The sequence below is a fragment of the Drepanopeziza brunnea genome, assembly GCF_022702325.1.
Source record: "Drepanopeziza brunnea f. sp. 'multigermtubi' strain 214-2 chromosome Unknown ctg15, whole genome shotgun sequence".
NCBI classification, from domain to species: Eukaryota; Fungi; Ascomycota; class Leotiomycetes; order Helotiales; family Drepanopezizaceae; genus Drepanopeziza; species Drepanopeziza brunnea.
In genome coordinates, this window is record NW_027094078.1 from 1,430,885 (window position 1) to 1,446,680 (window position 15,796).

The following is a 15,796-nucleotide window of genomic DNA, read 5'->3' on the forward strand; positions in this document are numbered from 1 at the left end:
ATTAAGTAGTAGTAGTAGTAGTACCCTCCCCCCCCATGAATAAATGTCGGACCCAGTTTAGGCCCATAAATCATAGAGCGGTGGTTTCTTAATGGCTCAAAGCCCTGTCAACTCCACTGTATAGACTAAATACTGGCTCAAAGATACTTTCCAAAGCTGAATCCTTATAAGTTGATTGGTTTAAGCCTTGGTAAGATCCCCTTGCGAAATTATACTTTCGACATTTATTCATGGGGGGGGAGAGTAGTAGTAAGTAGGTATTGTACTTGGTAGGTAGGTATGTATTCGCCTTTTCCCCACAGCACAGCACAGCACAGCATAGCACAGCACAGCACAGCATAGCATAGCATATCATATCATATCACATGACATCACGTGATATCACGTACGGGGTAATATGATACTTGGGTATATAGGTATATAGGTATATACTACGTACGTAATAAGTGCGGAAGTTGTAAGTGCGTAAGTTGTAAGTGCGTAAGTGCCACTAATCCCCTAGGATAGGGTAGGATAGGATAGGGTAGGACTGGGTAGGACTGGGTAGAACTGGATGGGATAGGATAAGTAGGATAAGTAGGATAACCCCGCACGGCAATGTCGCTGTCACCCTCACCGTTCGGTCGAATCCTGCCATCACGGGTCGTGACCGTGACTCCGGACCTTTGTTGCGCGGTGCACGACGGAGAAGTAGGTAGTACGTCGTACGTCGTACTTGAGAGAGTGTGTGTGTGAGTGTGTCTGTGTGTGTGTGTGTCTGTGTGTGAGTGTGTGTATCTTTTGGGAGGGATAGGGGGGTTTTTTAAATCGAGGGCATGGAATGCGGAAAGAATATGTGTACAGGTAGGTAGCGGCATATATACATACATCCATACATCCATACATACATACATACATCCATACATACATAGGCCGGCCTTTTCGCGACAATGGATATCCTGCCCCTGCCTCTGCGCCCGCGCATACGACCTGCGATGAGCGTGAGGAGCAGGAGGAGGAGGAGGGAAGCGCTACACTGGTGGTGCACGTCGGCGGGGTTTGGAAACGGGGGAGCTGGAGTTGGAGTTGGTGGTGGTGTCGTCGTCGGCGCGAGGGGGTTGTTGACCATGAGCCACGCGGCTGGACCGACGGAAGTTTGTTCTCTCCCTTTTCCCTTTTTTTTTTTTCCCCGCTTCGACGTCGCGTCTGCTGTTTGCTTTCCCAGCTACCCTGTATGGAGGTGCCAGCGCAGGGACTGATCTAGAGCTGTTGTGGTAGCCGCCGCTTGTCCCCCACTCGATCCCGCGGCACTTCGCCGCCGTCGTGGCCTGCCACGGGGACCGGCTGGCTCTCATCTCCCGCGCGCAGCGGGAGCGGCTCACCTACCGGGAGCTGGACGAGCGGAGCACGGTGCTGGCGCATGCGTTGAGGGCGAGGGGCGTGAGGAAGGGGGACAGGGTCGTCGTGATGTTGGGCAATAGCTGGGAGTGTGGGGTTGTGAGTTATGCTGTTTTCAAGCTGGGGGCCATCTTGGTGAGTTTGATGTTTTCGTTTATGAGAAGAGCAGAAGGAGAAGGAGAGGGGGAGGGAGAGGGAGCGGGAGAGGGAGTGGAACTGAGCTGCGCGGCGCGGCGCGAGGATTGAGTGTTTATTGAGACGGGGCGTTCGGGAGTTGGCATATCTACCATATGTGAGATGGGCGAGGAGAGAAGAGAACAGGAGCTGACTGCGAGCAGGTCCCTTTAAACCCGGCCTTCAACTGCCCCCAGGTGTCATCCGCCATCTCGCACCTCTCTGCTGCCCATCTCATCCTGAGCACCGAGACGAACCTCCCGTTCAAGTCTCCGCGCGAGAACATCACTTTGCTAAAGCAGATATGTCCCGATTTGTCATCCAGCAAAGTAGAGTCATCATCTGTTCCGTCGCTCCGCAATATCATTCTGGTAGACAACTCATCCGCGCGGATCGACACCTCACCCTGGAGAGCCACGACGCCCTTCTCAGCCCTCCTCTCCTCCTACGATTCCAAGAGGAACACCGCCATCGTCCCAGACGAACAGCTCAAACCATCCGATACCATCAACATCCAGTTCACATCGGGCACCACGTCCGCCCCGAAGGCCGCCTGCCTGACTCACACCGGCATCCTCAACAACGGGCTCGCCATCGGCACCCGGATGGGTCTCGGGCCCACCGACATCGTGTGCTGTCCGCCCCCGCTCTTCCACTGTTTCGGGTCCATCCTCGGCTACATGGCGACCGCGACAACCGGCGCAGCGCTACTCCTGCCGAGCGAGGCCTTCGACCCGCGAGCGACCCTGCGAGCGGTGCAAGAGGAGCAGGCCACGGCGCTCTACGGGGTCGCGACCATGTTCGTCGCCGAGCTCGAACTCCTCGCCACCAACGCCGTCCCCTCCCGCGGCTTCGATCATCTGCGCACGGGCATCGCGGCGGGCAGCTCGGTGCCGCGCCCGCTGATGGAGAAGCTGCACGCGAGCCTCAACCTGACGGGCCTGACCATCTGCTACGGCATGACGGAGACGAGTCCCGTGTCGTGCATGACCACCCCGGACGACCCGCTCGCCCAGCGCCTGGAGAGCGTCGGCCGGCTTCTCCCGCACGTCGAAGCCAAGATCGTGTCCGTCGCGGACGGGAGATCCACCACCCTCCCGGTCGGCGAGAGGGGAGAGCTGGTCGTGAGCGGCTACCACGTCATGAAGGGCTACTGGAACGACGGCGCGCGCACCGCCGCGGTCCGCGTCGTGGAAAGGGTCGTGGAGGGAGCGAAGGAGGAGGAGGAGGAGGAGGGGAAGGAGAAGGAGAAGGAGAAGGTGTGGATGTCTACCGGCGACGAGGCCGAGATGGACGCGGACGGCTACGTCAAGATCACGGGCCGGATCAAGGACCTGATCATCCGCGGCGGCGAGAACATCCACCCGCTGGAGATCGAGAACGCGCTCTTCGGCATGGATGCCGTGAGCGAGGTCAGCGTGGCGGGCGTGCCGGACGGGCGCTACGGCGAGGTCGTGGCGGCCTTTGTGGTGGTGTCCCAGGGCGTCCGGGTCGGGGTTGATGATCGAGGGGAGGGCGATCCTCGGGTTGATGCATATGGTGCGAAGGGGATGGGAGGGGCGGGAGCGGGAGCGGGAGCGGGAGCAGCGAGAGCGGGAGCTTCAGGCGAGGAGGGCCAGGAGGGCCAAGGGGGAGACTTGAAAAAAGTCCTGACGAGAGACATGGTCCGGACCTGGGTCCGGGAGCGGCTGAGCGGGCACCTGGTGCCCCGGTACGTGTTCTGGGTCCGCGGCTACCCCAAGACGGCGAGTGGCAAGATCCAGAAGTTCCGTCTCAGGGAGATGGCTGCGGAGTGGGTGAGGGAGGATTAGGGGAGGAGTAGAGTTTTGGATTTCTGGGGGGGGGGGGATTGGCGGGTGGAGGGGAGGGGGTGGTAGGCGGGTATTGGTCTACTTACTTGTTTGAATGTTTCTTTGAAGAGGGAGAGAGAGAGTATGTCTTGCACACACATATATACACACACATATATATATATATATCTATCTATACATCTATACATCTATATATTTATACATCTATACATCTATACATCTATACATCTATATACATCTTTATACACTTATGTACGTATCCAAGCAACAACATGAATACAAAATACAAACGACGAAGCCTTTACATTCTCTCTTATACACTATATATATATCTCCACCCCGTCTCTAACTAAGCGATTTCCGAACAGCGACGTTTCTTTTATTTTTATTCTTTTTCTCTTTAAAACTTTTTTTTTTTACTTTTGCATTACGAAGTTGAGTGAATAAGTGAACTAGTAAGTAAGTGAACAAGTAAACAAGGATAGTTTGCGAGTATTAGTTCACTTACTTACTTGTTTGAAAATTTGTTTAAAAAAAGAGAGAAAGAAAGTATATCTTGCATATATATACACACACATATATATACACACACATACATATATATATATATACATCTTTATACACGCATATACGTATCCAAAGCAACAACGTGAATACAAAATACAAACGACGAGGCCTCTACATTCTCTCTTATATTATATATATATATATATATATATATATATATATCTTCACCCCCGTCTTTAACCAAGCGATTTCGAAAAGAGACGTCTCTTTTTTTATTACTTTTTTATTTTCTTACTTCTTGATTTCGAAGATAAGTAAATAGGTGAATAAGTAAACAAGTAAACAAAGATAGTAAGCGGGTATTAGTTCACTTACTTACTTGTTTAAATATTTGTTTTAAGAAGGAAAGAAAGAGTATGTTTTGCACATATACATATATATATATACACACACATATATATATACATCTATACATTTATATACACTTATATACGTATCTAAAGCAACAACGTGAACATATAATACAAACGACGAAGCCTTTATATTCTCTTTTATACTATATATATATATATATCTCTACCCCTTTTTTAATCAGGCGATTTCGAATAGCGACGTCTCTTTTATTTTTATTCTCTTTTTTTTTCTTACTTCTTGATTCCGAGGATGGGTGAATAGGTAAACAAGGCAGCAGCTAGGGCAGGCATAGATTAAATATCCCCCTGACGGCATGCATGCATGCATGCAAATAAATAAACAAATAGATGGATAAATAGATAAATAAATAAATAAATAAATAAATCAATAAATCAATAAATCAATAAATCAATAAAGCAATAAAGCAATAAAGCAATAAAGCAATAAAGCAATAAAGCAATAAAGAAATAAAGAAATAAAGAAATAAAGAAATAAAGAAATAAAGAAATAAAGAAATAAAGAAATAAAGAAATAAAGAAATAAAGAAATAAAGAAATAAAGAAATAAAGAAATAAAGAAATAAAGAAATAAAGAAATAAAGAAATAAATAAATCGGCAGTGGAAAAAAGATATCGATGTCGAGTCTGGACTTTTCGTGTGGTTAGAATGAAAGATGGCGTTAGGTATTAAGATATGGGGGTTAGGGATGGGTGATTTCGATGGATCAGTAGGGTATGGATAATGTGTATATACATATATATATATATATTGTTGGCTATTTACTGATTTGTGGATTCGTATAATAGATGAGTAAGATGTAGTAATGCTCATTTATTTCGATGGTTTTCCTACGCTTGTTGTAGTACCGAGCAGAACAGCCCAGCAGCACTCAATCGCCGCCAGCGCAAGTGCACAAAAAGACGCACGACCTACGACAGCCGCTCTAGACGCCCCACCCGTCTCAGCGTCGTCGGCGTCGGCATTGGCGTTGGCGTTGGCGTTGCCCTGTCTGTACCAGTTATGTACCGGTGCTATTGGTGCTGTTCTTGGTATCTACGATCCGCGGGGTGAGCGTGATGGAGATCGGCGATTGAGCCTCGATGTAGTTGTCTAGGACTTCGTCCTGAGTATCGAGGACTGTGATGTCGGATTGCGTCTGGAAGATGTTGTCGCCGCCTGTTCATCGTTCCTGTTAGCCCGTGGCTCCAACATGCAAAGCAGAAGAGAGAGAGAGAGAGAGAGAGAGAGAGAGAGAGAGAGATGGACACAGAAAGTGGCAAGAGCGAGCTGAATAAGTACAGTGAGGGAGAGAGGAGGATGGGAGGGTTTGACATACCACCAGCGAGAAAATCAATCGTGACGACGTTATACGCATCCGTCCTCACCAGATCTGCATCGCCGATCCTCACACTGACCAATCTGCTCCCGTTCGGGGCTTGGGAGTTGTACAAGATCTCAATGCCATCCGAGACTTGGATGAAGCTCGTCACGGGCTTCTGGGTATACTGGTTGACGCCAGTGAACACACCTTCCAGCGTCGTCCACAGCTCGTCGCCAGTCATCTCTAGCTCCACGACGGAGTTGCCGAAAGGGAAGCTGATCAGCACCTCCCCGCGCGTGATGGTTCCAACGTCGATGGAGGCGCGGATGCCGCCAGAGTTTATCACGGCAAAATCTGCGGTGTTCGATTGGTTGAGACGGTACTGCAGCATCGCGTCGGACATGAACTGGCCGAGGAGACATTCCTGGTTGCGGCAGTTGCTGTCGAGTTCGACGTTGGTTATGCCGATTTCGCTTCCAGCGAACGCCTCGAAAGGAACCCGCCACTCGTTGATCTGGGCTTGGAGATCGGGATCTTGCTCAGTGGTGTTGGTGATATGGATGGGGGCGCCGCGGTATGAGACGATCTTTCCGGAGGCGTCGTAAGTTACGTCAATGTATCCGAGGTATTCGCCCCATCCTGGAGTAAGCACGTTAGTTCCTGTCTCTGCTTGAATAGCTCGAAAGAGATACTGACTGTAGCTATTGGGGAAGCACAATTAGCATTCGATCATCTGACACACAGGAGTAAGGTGATGTCTTACGCGGTAACAACGAAGACCTCTTCTCCATCCTGGTTCAATCTGATCGTAGGATACTCTCCGACGGCTCCTGTAAAGTTCCCCAATGGCGTGTGAGAATGGCCTCCCATGATGAGATACAAGCCAGTGGTAGCTTCAGCCAGCCTCAGGTCCTCCTCGCTAATCATATTCGTCAGAAAATCAACAATATGACTCGCGAAGTAGCCGCCTTTTCTAGCTCGCGTAGCCACCCCAGTTGCCGAACAAAACATTCCTCGCAACAGAGGCCATTCAATTCTTGGTCAACTGGCGGTAACATCCCCTTTGCGTAGCCCCTCTAAAAAAGACTGGGTGTACTCACAACCCAATATGCGTCAGCGCTGCAATCCTCGTGATATTCGTGGTCGACCTGATGAAGTCGATGGTACTCTGCACCGCCTCTGTTACATCGGTGAAGGTCGTCCCTGGCCCGGAGTTTGCAATATCGGGCGTAGTCTCGGTCGTGACCCCGATTACCGCCAGCTCATACTCCGGGTAGATATGGAACGGCTTGATGGTCGCGTTCAAGACTGAGTGGTTGGACTGAATGTTTGCGGATATGATGGGAAAGGTAAGATTGGCGAGGAATTCGCCGAGGGCGTCATCGCCGCCGTCGAATTCGTGATTCCCGAGTGTCATTCCATCGAAGCCCAGCTACGAAGCTGGTTAGTGATGTGGGCGTCCGAGATCGTCTTCGGGGTCAATGGTCTATCTATTCTTGCGGATCTGAAGATAGGACCGCACTTTCAAGCCCTGGAGGCCACAAAGAGGAGTCACGCTCACCTGGTTCAAGGTTTCGGCGATCTTCTCACCACCGTAGTATGAGTAGAACAGTGTTCCCTGACCGGGTTAGCAGTGTCATAGAGCAGGAGGAGGAGGAGGGGGGGAGAAGAGAACGAACCTGGAACTCATCCCCAGCATTCAAGAACAAGCTATCCTTGTACCCCAACCTCGCCTCCTCAACCACAGTCTTGATCCTCGCATACCCACCGAAGCACCCCAACGTCTTGTTCGTACAGTCCGTCCCTGAAGCGCGGAACTCGTCTAAGCGCGCGTGGACGTCGTTGATGTGGTAGAAAGCTACGCATCATCCTTGTCAGTCTCATTTTTTAAGCGTATCTTTTTCGGGCAAGAGAAGAGAGAGAAGAGAGAGGGAGTCACTTACAGATATTGTAATTCCCTTCCTCGCCGATAGAGCGCTTCCCCAAACCCCTCTTACCATCCAGCGAATCCTCCACAATCGCGTTCCGCCCACCTTGAGCAGCAGCAACATTGGCAGCAGCAGCAGCAGCCGCACCGGCCACCAGCAGCGCCGGCACAACCGACGATCCCTTCGTAAACCTCATGATGATAAGAGTTTACAAATGACCGTTCCCGAGACACCACCGAGCAGTCGTCGCACAAAGAGAGATGCGCACCCACGGCCCCATCAAATATATATACCTCGTTCTCCTCATATGCATAGGCAGGTAAGCGCTGTGGTCACGCTCTCCGCTCTCCGCTCTCCACCCTCCGCCCTCCATTCCCTCCGCCCTCCGCTCTCCGCCACCAAGGCCCCCCCCCCCACCCAGTCTTCCAATCAGCAGCCAAGAAGCCCCACCACATATGCGCGCTTAGCATCCATCCCACCAAGCTGCCCGCTCCTGCCTATTGCATTGCGTCTGCCCTGCATGGTACCAGCTCCGAGGGCCAACGCCCAATCAGCAGAGTACATGCCTTTCGACCTCCTCGGCCACTTGCGAAGCGAGGATTTCTCCATTCGATATATATTCGATTCGAGAAAGTCCATCTCAGGGTCATCGTCAGTAAGCAACTGTACATACGTTACAGGAGTGTCCCAAGTACGGGTCGAGCAGCACCGGAGTTGAGCGAGTTGCGGCGCGGGAAGCTTCGTCATCAACCGATTCATCTCCATCTTTTCGCGCATATCAGGTCAGCTTAGCGCCGGTCAGCTTGAGCTCCGACATGGATATGTATTCAAGCTCCGCAAATCACGAACAAGAAAGAAGAAGCCCGCCTTTTCTTCGATTGGGATACCCTATCATTCGTACGTGGGTACTTACGGCCAAGGACCCAAGAGCCCAAAGACAGCTTGTCTTCGCTGATAATGCGAAAGCTCGGGTTGCAAGGGGAAATTGTAAGAGATAAGAAGGAGATAAGAAGAGCCTTCGGATAAGAAAAAGAGCTTGAGATACGAAGAGCGTTAGATAAAAAGAGATTTAGATAGGGAAGGGGGAGTGAGTGTCATCGGACTTGCGCCTCGCCCGAATGCAAATTATTGTACTATCACTGCCCATCGTAAACTCGGTCAGGCAAATTCCCCTATACGCGCCTCACGACCAGATTATCCTAAAGATGGATCACTCCACGGTTCCATTTCCAACCCCCTCGATTGCCAATCAATTTAGTGCAGCCACAGAACCCCGTCTCGCTTTCGCCAGCACCAACCAGTCTTCAAAACCCTTGGTTACTCTCATTGTCAGATCTGGGAAAAAGTCAGCTCCACGCCCAGCCAGCGAGCCAGAATATCATGACAAGCAGGGAAGTGTTACATGCATACAAGCCGAGGTAGAACAGTAAGGTAGGAAAGTAGGTGTATGTAGAACTCCTTTCACACCGGCTCGCCAGCCATGTGCCCAAGGGGTAGACATAAACCGGTTACGGGCAAAACTGGGGAACTCCGGGAGTAAAGACAAGGGTCCGGCCATGACTGTTGGTATCACGACACGTTGATGGATATTTCGTCGGAGGATCCGAGAACATTAGACGCAAACTCATTTTCTATGGCGGCGACTGCTGTGTTGTGTGTATACTTTGTTCATGAGAAGGACGAGGCCGGAGAATTTAGGAAGTTGATATGTGCTGGAAATAAATCCATGGACTATAGTGTGGTCCTCGTTGGCGGTCTGGAGGGCATGCCTGCATATATACATATATATATTGATATGTATATCCACGACATTGTCTCAAGCTGGACAACTGTCGTCGAATTGGTGGCCGAATATCGACCTTCTAGGTACCCTGTGCTTAGGCGCTGCGTATCAACGTGCCAATCGCATTTCATCTCGATCTAGTCAGAAGGTCCATAAGAAGTCCTTGGGGAGAAAATAAACGCTATCCGCGTCTCCTGGGGTAATGTCCTATGGGTTTGGGATTCGATTGTATGGTCCGTTCCTGGGAGTCACTATACCTGTCTGTCATGACAAATCGCCATTGCTTGCAAGTCAGTTCCATCGGATCAATCATTCCAAGTGGAATCCCGTGAGGTAAAATGACGGTAGTAGATTAATCTTCCCAGTTGATCGTGTTTGTGGATATATATACAAACTCCTCTTGACCTGCTGCTCGGATGCAATCGTTCTGTCAAATTCAGAATACCCACCTGGCGGTAAAAGCAGAAGAGGATGATCCAGAGGGCAAATCCAAAGGTAATATGCCGATCCAGGCAGCAGGTTATGAGGGTATCCTAAAAGGAAGAAAGAATCAAGCGCCCAAACGGCCTGCACAATGCAATTACTAATGCTGGGGACAGTAACACCGCGCAAAATCATGTCACCCATCATTCCCCCATGAATCTTGATTCGTAAAGGCATCGAGGATCTGCACAGCAAATTCATCGCCTCTGGTAGCCATGTAGCGAAAACGGTCCAGTCCATAGACAAACCAGATACAACAGAGGTCGGACTTGGTATGAATGCCATCCTGGAAAATCCTGGAAAAAGAGTGCAATCCTGCGACTCAACAAAGTTTGGTAAAATACTGTGAAATGCCCACTATCTTGGTCTGGTTCCATGACTGGGCACATGTCCGGTGATAGTCCAGGCATCATCAAGGAGTTCCAGGAAAACAAGGCAATAAAAACAACAGCGGTGCAGTTGCGTAGACGGTCCCCAGGATGCGGCATGCATTGTCCAGCGGAAAAGTCCTTAACGGCGACTGTTACGGTGATGTCTATCACGAGGATCTGGGTCTCCTCTGTCACGTTCACGTCTGGATGAGGTGTTGGAGGTAGCTGGAAGGTTTGGAGAAGAAGCCGGAGGTGGTTGGCTGTAACCTGTGTCCTGATATTGACGACTGTTGTCATAGGAATTCGCGGAATCATATGAAGCACCAGATACGGGAAGGACTAAAAAGTTAGACACGACTGTTCGAACAGAACGCTAGGGAAAGTGGCAGGTGATGGTACGCACCCTGCCCACGGCCGTAGTATGGATCGCTTGGTTGTGTGGGGTATCCTTGTTGCATGGGCTGGGTTACAGCTGGACCTTGCTGACCAGAATAGTAATTATTACTCCTGGAGTCCGGTTGTTGTTGTTGGTACGTCGGGGTTGTAGCATACTGATTGCTCCTTGGGACACTTATTCCCGCCTGAACAACAGGAACGCGCGAACGCGGCTGGTCAGCTACCAAGTCTGCACCAGCAACATAGTAATTATCCTGGGCGCCATAGCTTGGCTGAGCATATCCTCCCGATGCCGGCTGGCCATATTGTTGTTGCTGGTACTGGGGACCACTCTCATATACTCCCTGTGCCCCGGGAGTTGAGGCTGTCGAGTATCCTGGGTTAGGTCCAGGCACTTGCTCCGATGGCCCATAGTATTGCCTAGACTGGTGGGTGGTGGAATCACGATACCCCACTATAGGCGCGTTAGATTTTCGAGCAGCACCGTCCGAGTCTCGCGCAGAGATACCGTTGGGAGGCTGTCCTCTTAGAGCGGTTGCTCTTCGCTCGGCCTCCCATCGATCGGAATCTGCCTTCAGATCTGCGATCATTGCCTATTGTTCGAATAGTTAGTGGAGGTGCACTGCAAGGTGTTCTTGAGGGAGCGATATTACGGTCGTTAGGTTCCGGTACGCAGTTATGAAGTAGCCTGCCTGGACTTGTCGTGTAGCTGGATTCTAGGAGTCATCAGCCAATGCTTGATGAACGAAGGCGTCTGGCGATGGCCTACCTCGTAGTTACCCGGCCGCACGAGAGCGTCGTTCCCAAGATACCGGCAGATGTCAGCCGTTATGACCTCTCTGTCGATGCCATCTTTGGGAACAAAGTACTCATTCGTACGGACCGAGGGCACTGCGGTACGTCTGTCGCGTTCTCTTTCTCTTCCAGACATGATTTGAAATGGCCGCAGAAAATGTGGTGAGAAGAAAGAAAGGGGAGGCCAGGAAAGCAGGAGCGAGATGCAAAGCACGCAGACCACGGTAGCTTCAGAGCAGTAGCAGTGTGGTGGCACAGAGACCGGGGGGGGGGGTTGGAGGTGGGAAGGAGAAGAAAGCCTGGGAAGGTCCAGGTTCAAGATTTCAAGATGGGAAAAACCGGACGGAGGGGGCGGGGAGGGAGAGGGGGAGCCTCGCAGAAGTAGATAGATAGGGTCCTGACGGGCGCAATCCTGTGTGGTGGTGGTGTCCGTGGAATATGTCCGTCCTGGCGGTCGCGGCGTGGTTGAGGTGAGTTGAGGTGAGTTGAGGTGAGTTGAGTTGAATTGAGTTGAGTTGACGGGGAGGGTGAGGGTGAGGGTGAGGGTGGGAGCAGAAGGAAGAATGATGCAGAAGCAGACAACAAGAATTGCAGAAGTTGGAGATGGGAGAGAACAGCGGGCAAAGTCTCGCTGAGCTCGCACTGATCCCGAACGGGTCTGGGCGGGCTGCCGCTTTTGCAGCCCGGCCAGGCGTAGGCGTTGGGTAGAGATGCGTCGGTCGGGTTTCTACCCAACCTCCTCTAACCGCCTAATCGTGCCTGACAACGCTAATACCTAACACTGACAAGTGGTGACAGCATCGACCCTGATTCGCCACTCCTGCCTCAGGTTGCAAGCACTCTACGTACCCGTACTGTGGCGTGGCGGTCCACTGTGTACGGAGTCCGGAGTAAAGTACAAGTAGGAGGGAAGGTACCGGTACTCGGCTGGCCGCCATTGGCATTCCGTCTGACTCAGGACTCGGATATGCGGGGGAAGGGCACAACAAGTCAAGAGACAACAATAATACAGTAACAATAACACAGTAAGAATAACTCCCATGAATTCCCACGATGTAGAGAAGCACATATGTCTTCTTCCATCGCGTTGGTATCCTTGACGTGCAGAGGAAGTCCAGTCGAAGCCCCTGATGAGCCCGCATCTCGTGACTTGATCTCGTGGAAGCGTGCTAGCTTCTAGAATACAATATACAATCTAGCTTTTAACAGGACCGTCGGTGGTGCCGGGAAGGATACACTAAGCCGGACTCGACACGATAAATTCGCCGTAGCTCAACTCGTGATCTGCAGATCCGGGTCGAAGGCCACGGGCGAGAGGTGAGGAGCCTGCCAGGCTTTGTGGCACGTCGGGATTGGGGGGAAATATGCGGTGAGCTCGAATCCGTGGAGAATCTGTACTCTGTAGTCCCATCATCCAAAGGCCAATTTACTCTGCCCTTTCTCATCTTTGCCTCGACCAGCCTTCCTCTTGTTGGAATGCCCCACCGGCTTTTTGTTCGGTGCTGGCGTTGAGGCTTTCGGATGCTGAACTGCCCGCCCACGTTCTTCGTCCTGCAGATCTTTTGCGAGATGCCAGTCTTGATGGCTCTGTAGAGCATCCGCAGAGTCGAGAGCCTGCTTACAACGAGAGCATACCAAATCCATAATGTGCTGCTGTTGGAGGGCCGGTAGGCCAACTGGTGGAGAGGCATCCTCATGAAATTTGGTCGCCTCACTCGAACGAGGGAAACAGGTTGGTATCTGCTCATATCCCTCGAAGCCTGCATCCCCTTCACACGGGAGGATGGCAGGCAAGTCTCGGGAGCCAAAATCCTCGTCGTGTTGCTCTTCAGTATTTTCCGCCTTGCCAAAGAATCTCTGAATACCAGCCGTTGCTTCGATTCGCCGTCTCTTATCTGGTCTTTCTGGACCAGAACCTCCCTTACTTGGCTCTTGAGCACTTACATGCATTGCCTTGGCTTCATCCCCCTTCAGTAGGAATGATCCTATTCCCATATTTCCTGTTACCCCGTCCTCGAAACCACCTACGCTGAGGCTGATGTTAGCGCAAGGCCAAACTCTACCCTCCAGAATTAGTTGGCCCAACAGACTCCTCGCGAGTTCAAACAGCCCCACCTCATCAATCTTCTTTCCAAGTGATATCGGTGATGACCGAGATTTTGTCTGACCGCCTGAACGGTGATGCAGGTTGATCGTCTTCGGTCGCCTTTTGTTCTCCAGCACTCCTTCTTCCACCAGTCTGGAGTATATATCAGCAGCAAAGATTCGGAGCCAACGATTAGCCTGTTCTGCAGTATTGATACTCGGCCGAAATGATTTAGCCGAAAGCATAGACTTGATTGCAGTTCGACTATTTACCTAGGAAGCGAGTCAGCGTCTGCATAGGCCTACGAAGGCTCACAGTGGGATGGCTGAGCAGAAAGAGAACACACTTCACTTGACTCTTTGCCCCGGATAATCTCATAAACCCAAGTGCCAGTGTCGTCACCGAGTTTCTGCTTGAGTTGGTCAATGGGGACTGCCAGTAGGTCTTGGACCGTGTCCGTGTTGAACGCAGCTGTGATACTGTCCCCCATTTTACCTCCAAAACCGCCTATATAAATTGTAAGCTTAGGACTGAGAGACTCGTGGGCGGGCTGCCATACGTATCTTCGTGAATTTGAACTCTGACAAAAACTGCTGAATTGCCCTATTCCGAATGATAGTCTGCTGGTTAGGCTTCTTGTGCGCCGACCCCAACTTCGCCAGCATCTTATTTTGCGCAACTCCCCCGGAGCAAGTATATTTCAGATGAGTTCGGACGGCAGCGCGTACGTCTCGGATGATCTCGGAGCCAATAAGAATCGCCACATCATCCCAATCCGGATCATCTTCTTCGGTTTCATCGACATCAAGGTCAACCAGAGCGTCTGCTTTCCAATCTAGCCTAGATCATGACGAGAATTAGCTAAGAAGCTAGCAAAGTCACCGAATGTGCTGATATTAGGATGCGCATGGCTAGCAAATACACTTCCACGGTGCCTGGCCACACCAAGCTTTCCTTGAAATGGTATCGCTAGATTTTAGACACCTTTTAACTCGCAGCCACCGTCTAGCAAAGCGCCTGATGATGGCAATGATCATCGACTTAGTGTCGCGCAAAGAGTGACAATGAGATTATAGAGACAGGCAAGAGAAACACTTACACAGTAGTAGGCGGCAATGGAAGCAATTCCGTGGGATCATCATACGGAGCCGGGCCTCTCAGCTCCTCATACCTCTCTAACAGCGTAGCATGGATTTGCGCAGACAAATCCATAAAAACCTCATCAATACTCGCTTTCTCAACCTTTCGATATTTCTCCGGCAAAGCATCTTTAATACACTTCAGGATTCTGCGAGATTCCAAGCGGTATGGGTCCAAGGAAACCTTGTCCGTGGCAATATTGCTAGCAGCATCGTCACGATATGCCCATTTCTCGTCGCCTTCTCGCCATGTTGCTACGTGCTGTAAAATGATGTCTGGGCAGAGCTTCTTTGCTTCGATGGGAGTGACATGGCGCGCAAGGCCAAATGCACGCGCTGGATAGTTAATTGCTATTAGACCTTGCCTGTGATTCAAACTTTTAGCATGTGTTTGTCCAGAGAGAATAGAGCGTTCCTGACAGAAGAGAACAAATGTTCGAGGAGTTCGTCTGCATAGATTCTGATTGTCGCATGAGGGGGGAAGCAAGTCCTCAGGGAACCTGCACCTACCATTGTTGCACAGCCAAAGGCTTATCCTCTTCAATTCCAAGTCGTACCATCTCGCATTGAGCATAGAAAGCATCCAGATCCACATGGGCAATAACCCTCAACGGGCAAGTGGTGGACGACGTCGCCAGTTGTGCCAGCTGCCTGTATGTAAACTTCGATTTCTTCCGTCGTGGCTCGCCTGCGGACATCGGTGATGACGCCTGGAATTGCTGTGAGGATGACATCGTATTGGAGCCGCAGCAGGGCGGATTGGGGGGGGGGGGGGGGGGGGGGGGGGGGGGGCTTCGTGGTGGGCCTAGGAAGGAGGAGGATATCAAAGTCGCTGAAGTTGATGCGCCGGGGCGACGGACAGCTCTCGGGGTCCCACGCAGATATCAGATCTGCTGGAGTTCGCCAGTCATTCTATTTCTTCGCATAGTGAAAATTATACGTGGATGGTTGTTAGAGCTGGGGTGCATCGTCTTGATGCTAATCGGCGGAAAACATTTGGATGGGGAGACGCGACGGGATTTTAGCAGCGGCTCGCGTCGTGGCCCAACGAGCAGTCGTGATGTCACCACCTAATGCAGACATTGAATCAAGTAGGTTCTATAGTAATATTAGTCTATTGTAAAGTTCTGTATCTTACGTTCGACTATTTTTATTGACTTATTGCTCTCCATTCAAATATGTCATTTTTCCTATCTCTCTTCCGCAATCCA

The 15,796-nt window shown here is 50.9% G+C and overlaps 5 protein-coding genes across 5 annotated transcripts; 1 reads left to right on the top strand and 4 right to left on the bottom strand.

The window, feature by feature from the left end:
- Positions 1-929: 929 nt before the first annotated feature.
- L3040_008321 (uncharacterized protein) lies at positions 930-3,362 on the top strand (the record flags this gene model as incomplete). Its single annotated transcript, XM_007295384.1, has 3 exons — positions 930-1,133; positions 1,258-1,512; positions 1,716-3,362. 3 exons carry the CDS (start codon positions 930-932, stop codon positions 3,360-3,362), a joined length of 2,106 nt encoding a protein of 701 aa, XP_007295446.1.
- A 1,939-nt stretch (positions 3,363-5,301) lies between these two features.
- L3040_008322 (uncharacterized protein) lies at positions 5,302-7,728 on the bottom strand (the record flags this gene model as incomplete). The annotated part of the gene is made up of 8 exons (XM_066153987.1): positions 5,302-5,459; positions 5,620-6,243; positions 6,301-6,305; positions 6,368-6,523; positions 6,705-7,036; positions 7,166-7,222; positions 7,284-7,462; positions 7,548-7,728. The coding sequence occupies 8 exons, from the start codon at positions 7,726-7,728 to the stop codon at positions 5,302-5,304; spliced, it is 1,692 nt and encodes a 563-aa protein (XP_066010532.1).
- Positions 7,729-8,781: 1,053 nt separating this feature from the next.
- Positions 8,782-9,090, bottom strand: L3040_008323 (uncharacterized protein; the record flags this gene model as incomplete). Its single annotated transcript, XM_066153988.1, has 2 exons — positions 8,782-8,867; positions 8,943-9,090. The coding sequence occupies 2 exons, from the start codon at positions 9,088-9,090 to the stop codon at positions 8,782-8,784; spliced, it is 234 nt and encodes a 77-aa protein (XP_066010533.1).
- An 844-nt stretch (positions 9,091-9,934) lies between these two features.
- L3040_008324 (uncharacterized protein) lies at positions 9,935-11,496 on the bottom strand (the record flags this gene model as incomplete). Its single annotated transcript, XM_066153989.1, has 6 exons — positions 9,935-10,084; positions 10,143-10,372; positions 10,437-10,508; positions 10,573-11,158; positions 11,219-11,281; positions 11,335-11,496. The coding sequence occupies 6 exons, from the start codon at positions 11,494-11,496 to the stop codon at positions 9,935-9,937; spliced, it is 1,263 nt and encodes a 420-aa protein (XP_066010534.1).
- A 1,274-nt stretch (positions 11,497-12,770) lies between these two features.
- L3040_008325 (uncharacterized protein) lies at positions 12,771-15,319 on the bottom strand (the record flags this gene model as incomplete). Its single annotated transcript, XM_007295381.2, has 5 exons — positions 12,771-13,718; positions 13,793-13,953; positions 14,006-14,286; positions 14,546-14,950; positions 15,096-15,319. The coding sequence occupies 5 exons, from the start codon at positions 15,317-15,319 to the stop codon at positions 12,771-12,773; spliced, it is 2,019 nt and encodes a 672-aa protein (XP_007295443.2).
- Positions 15,320-15,796: the final 477 nt, after the last annotated feature.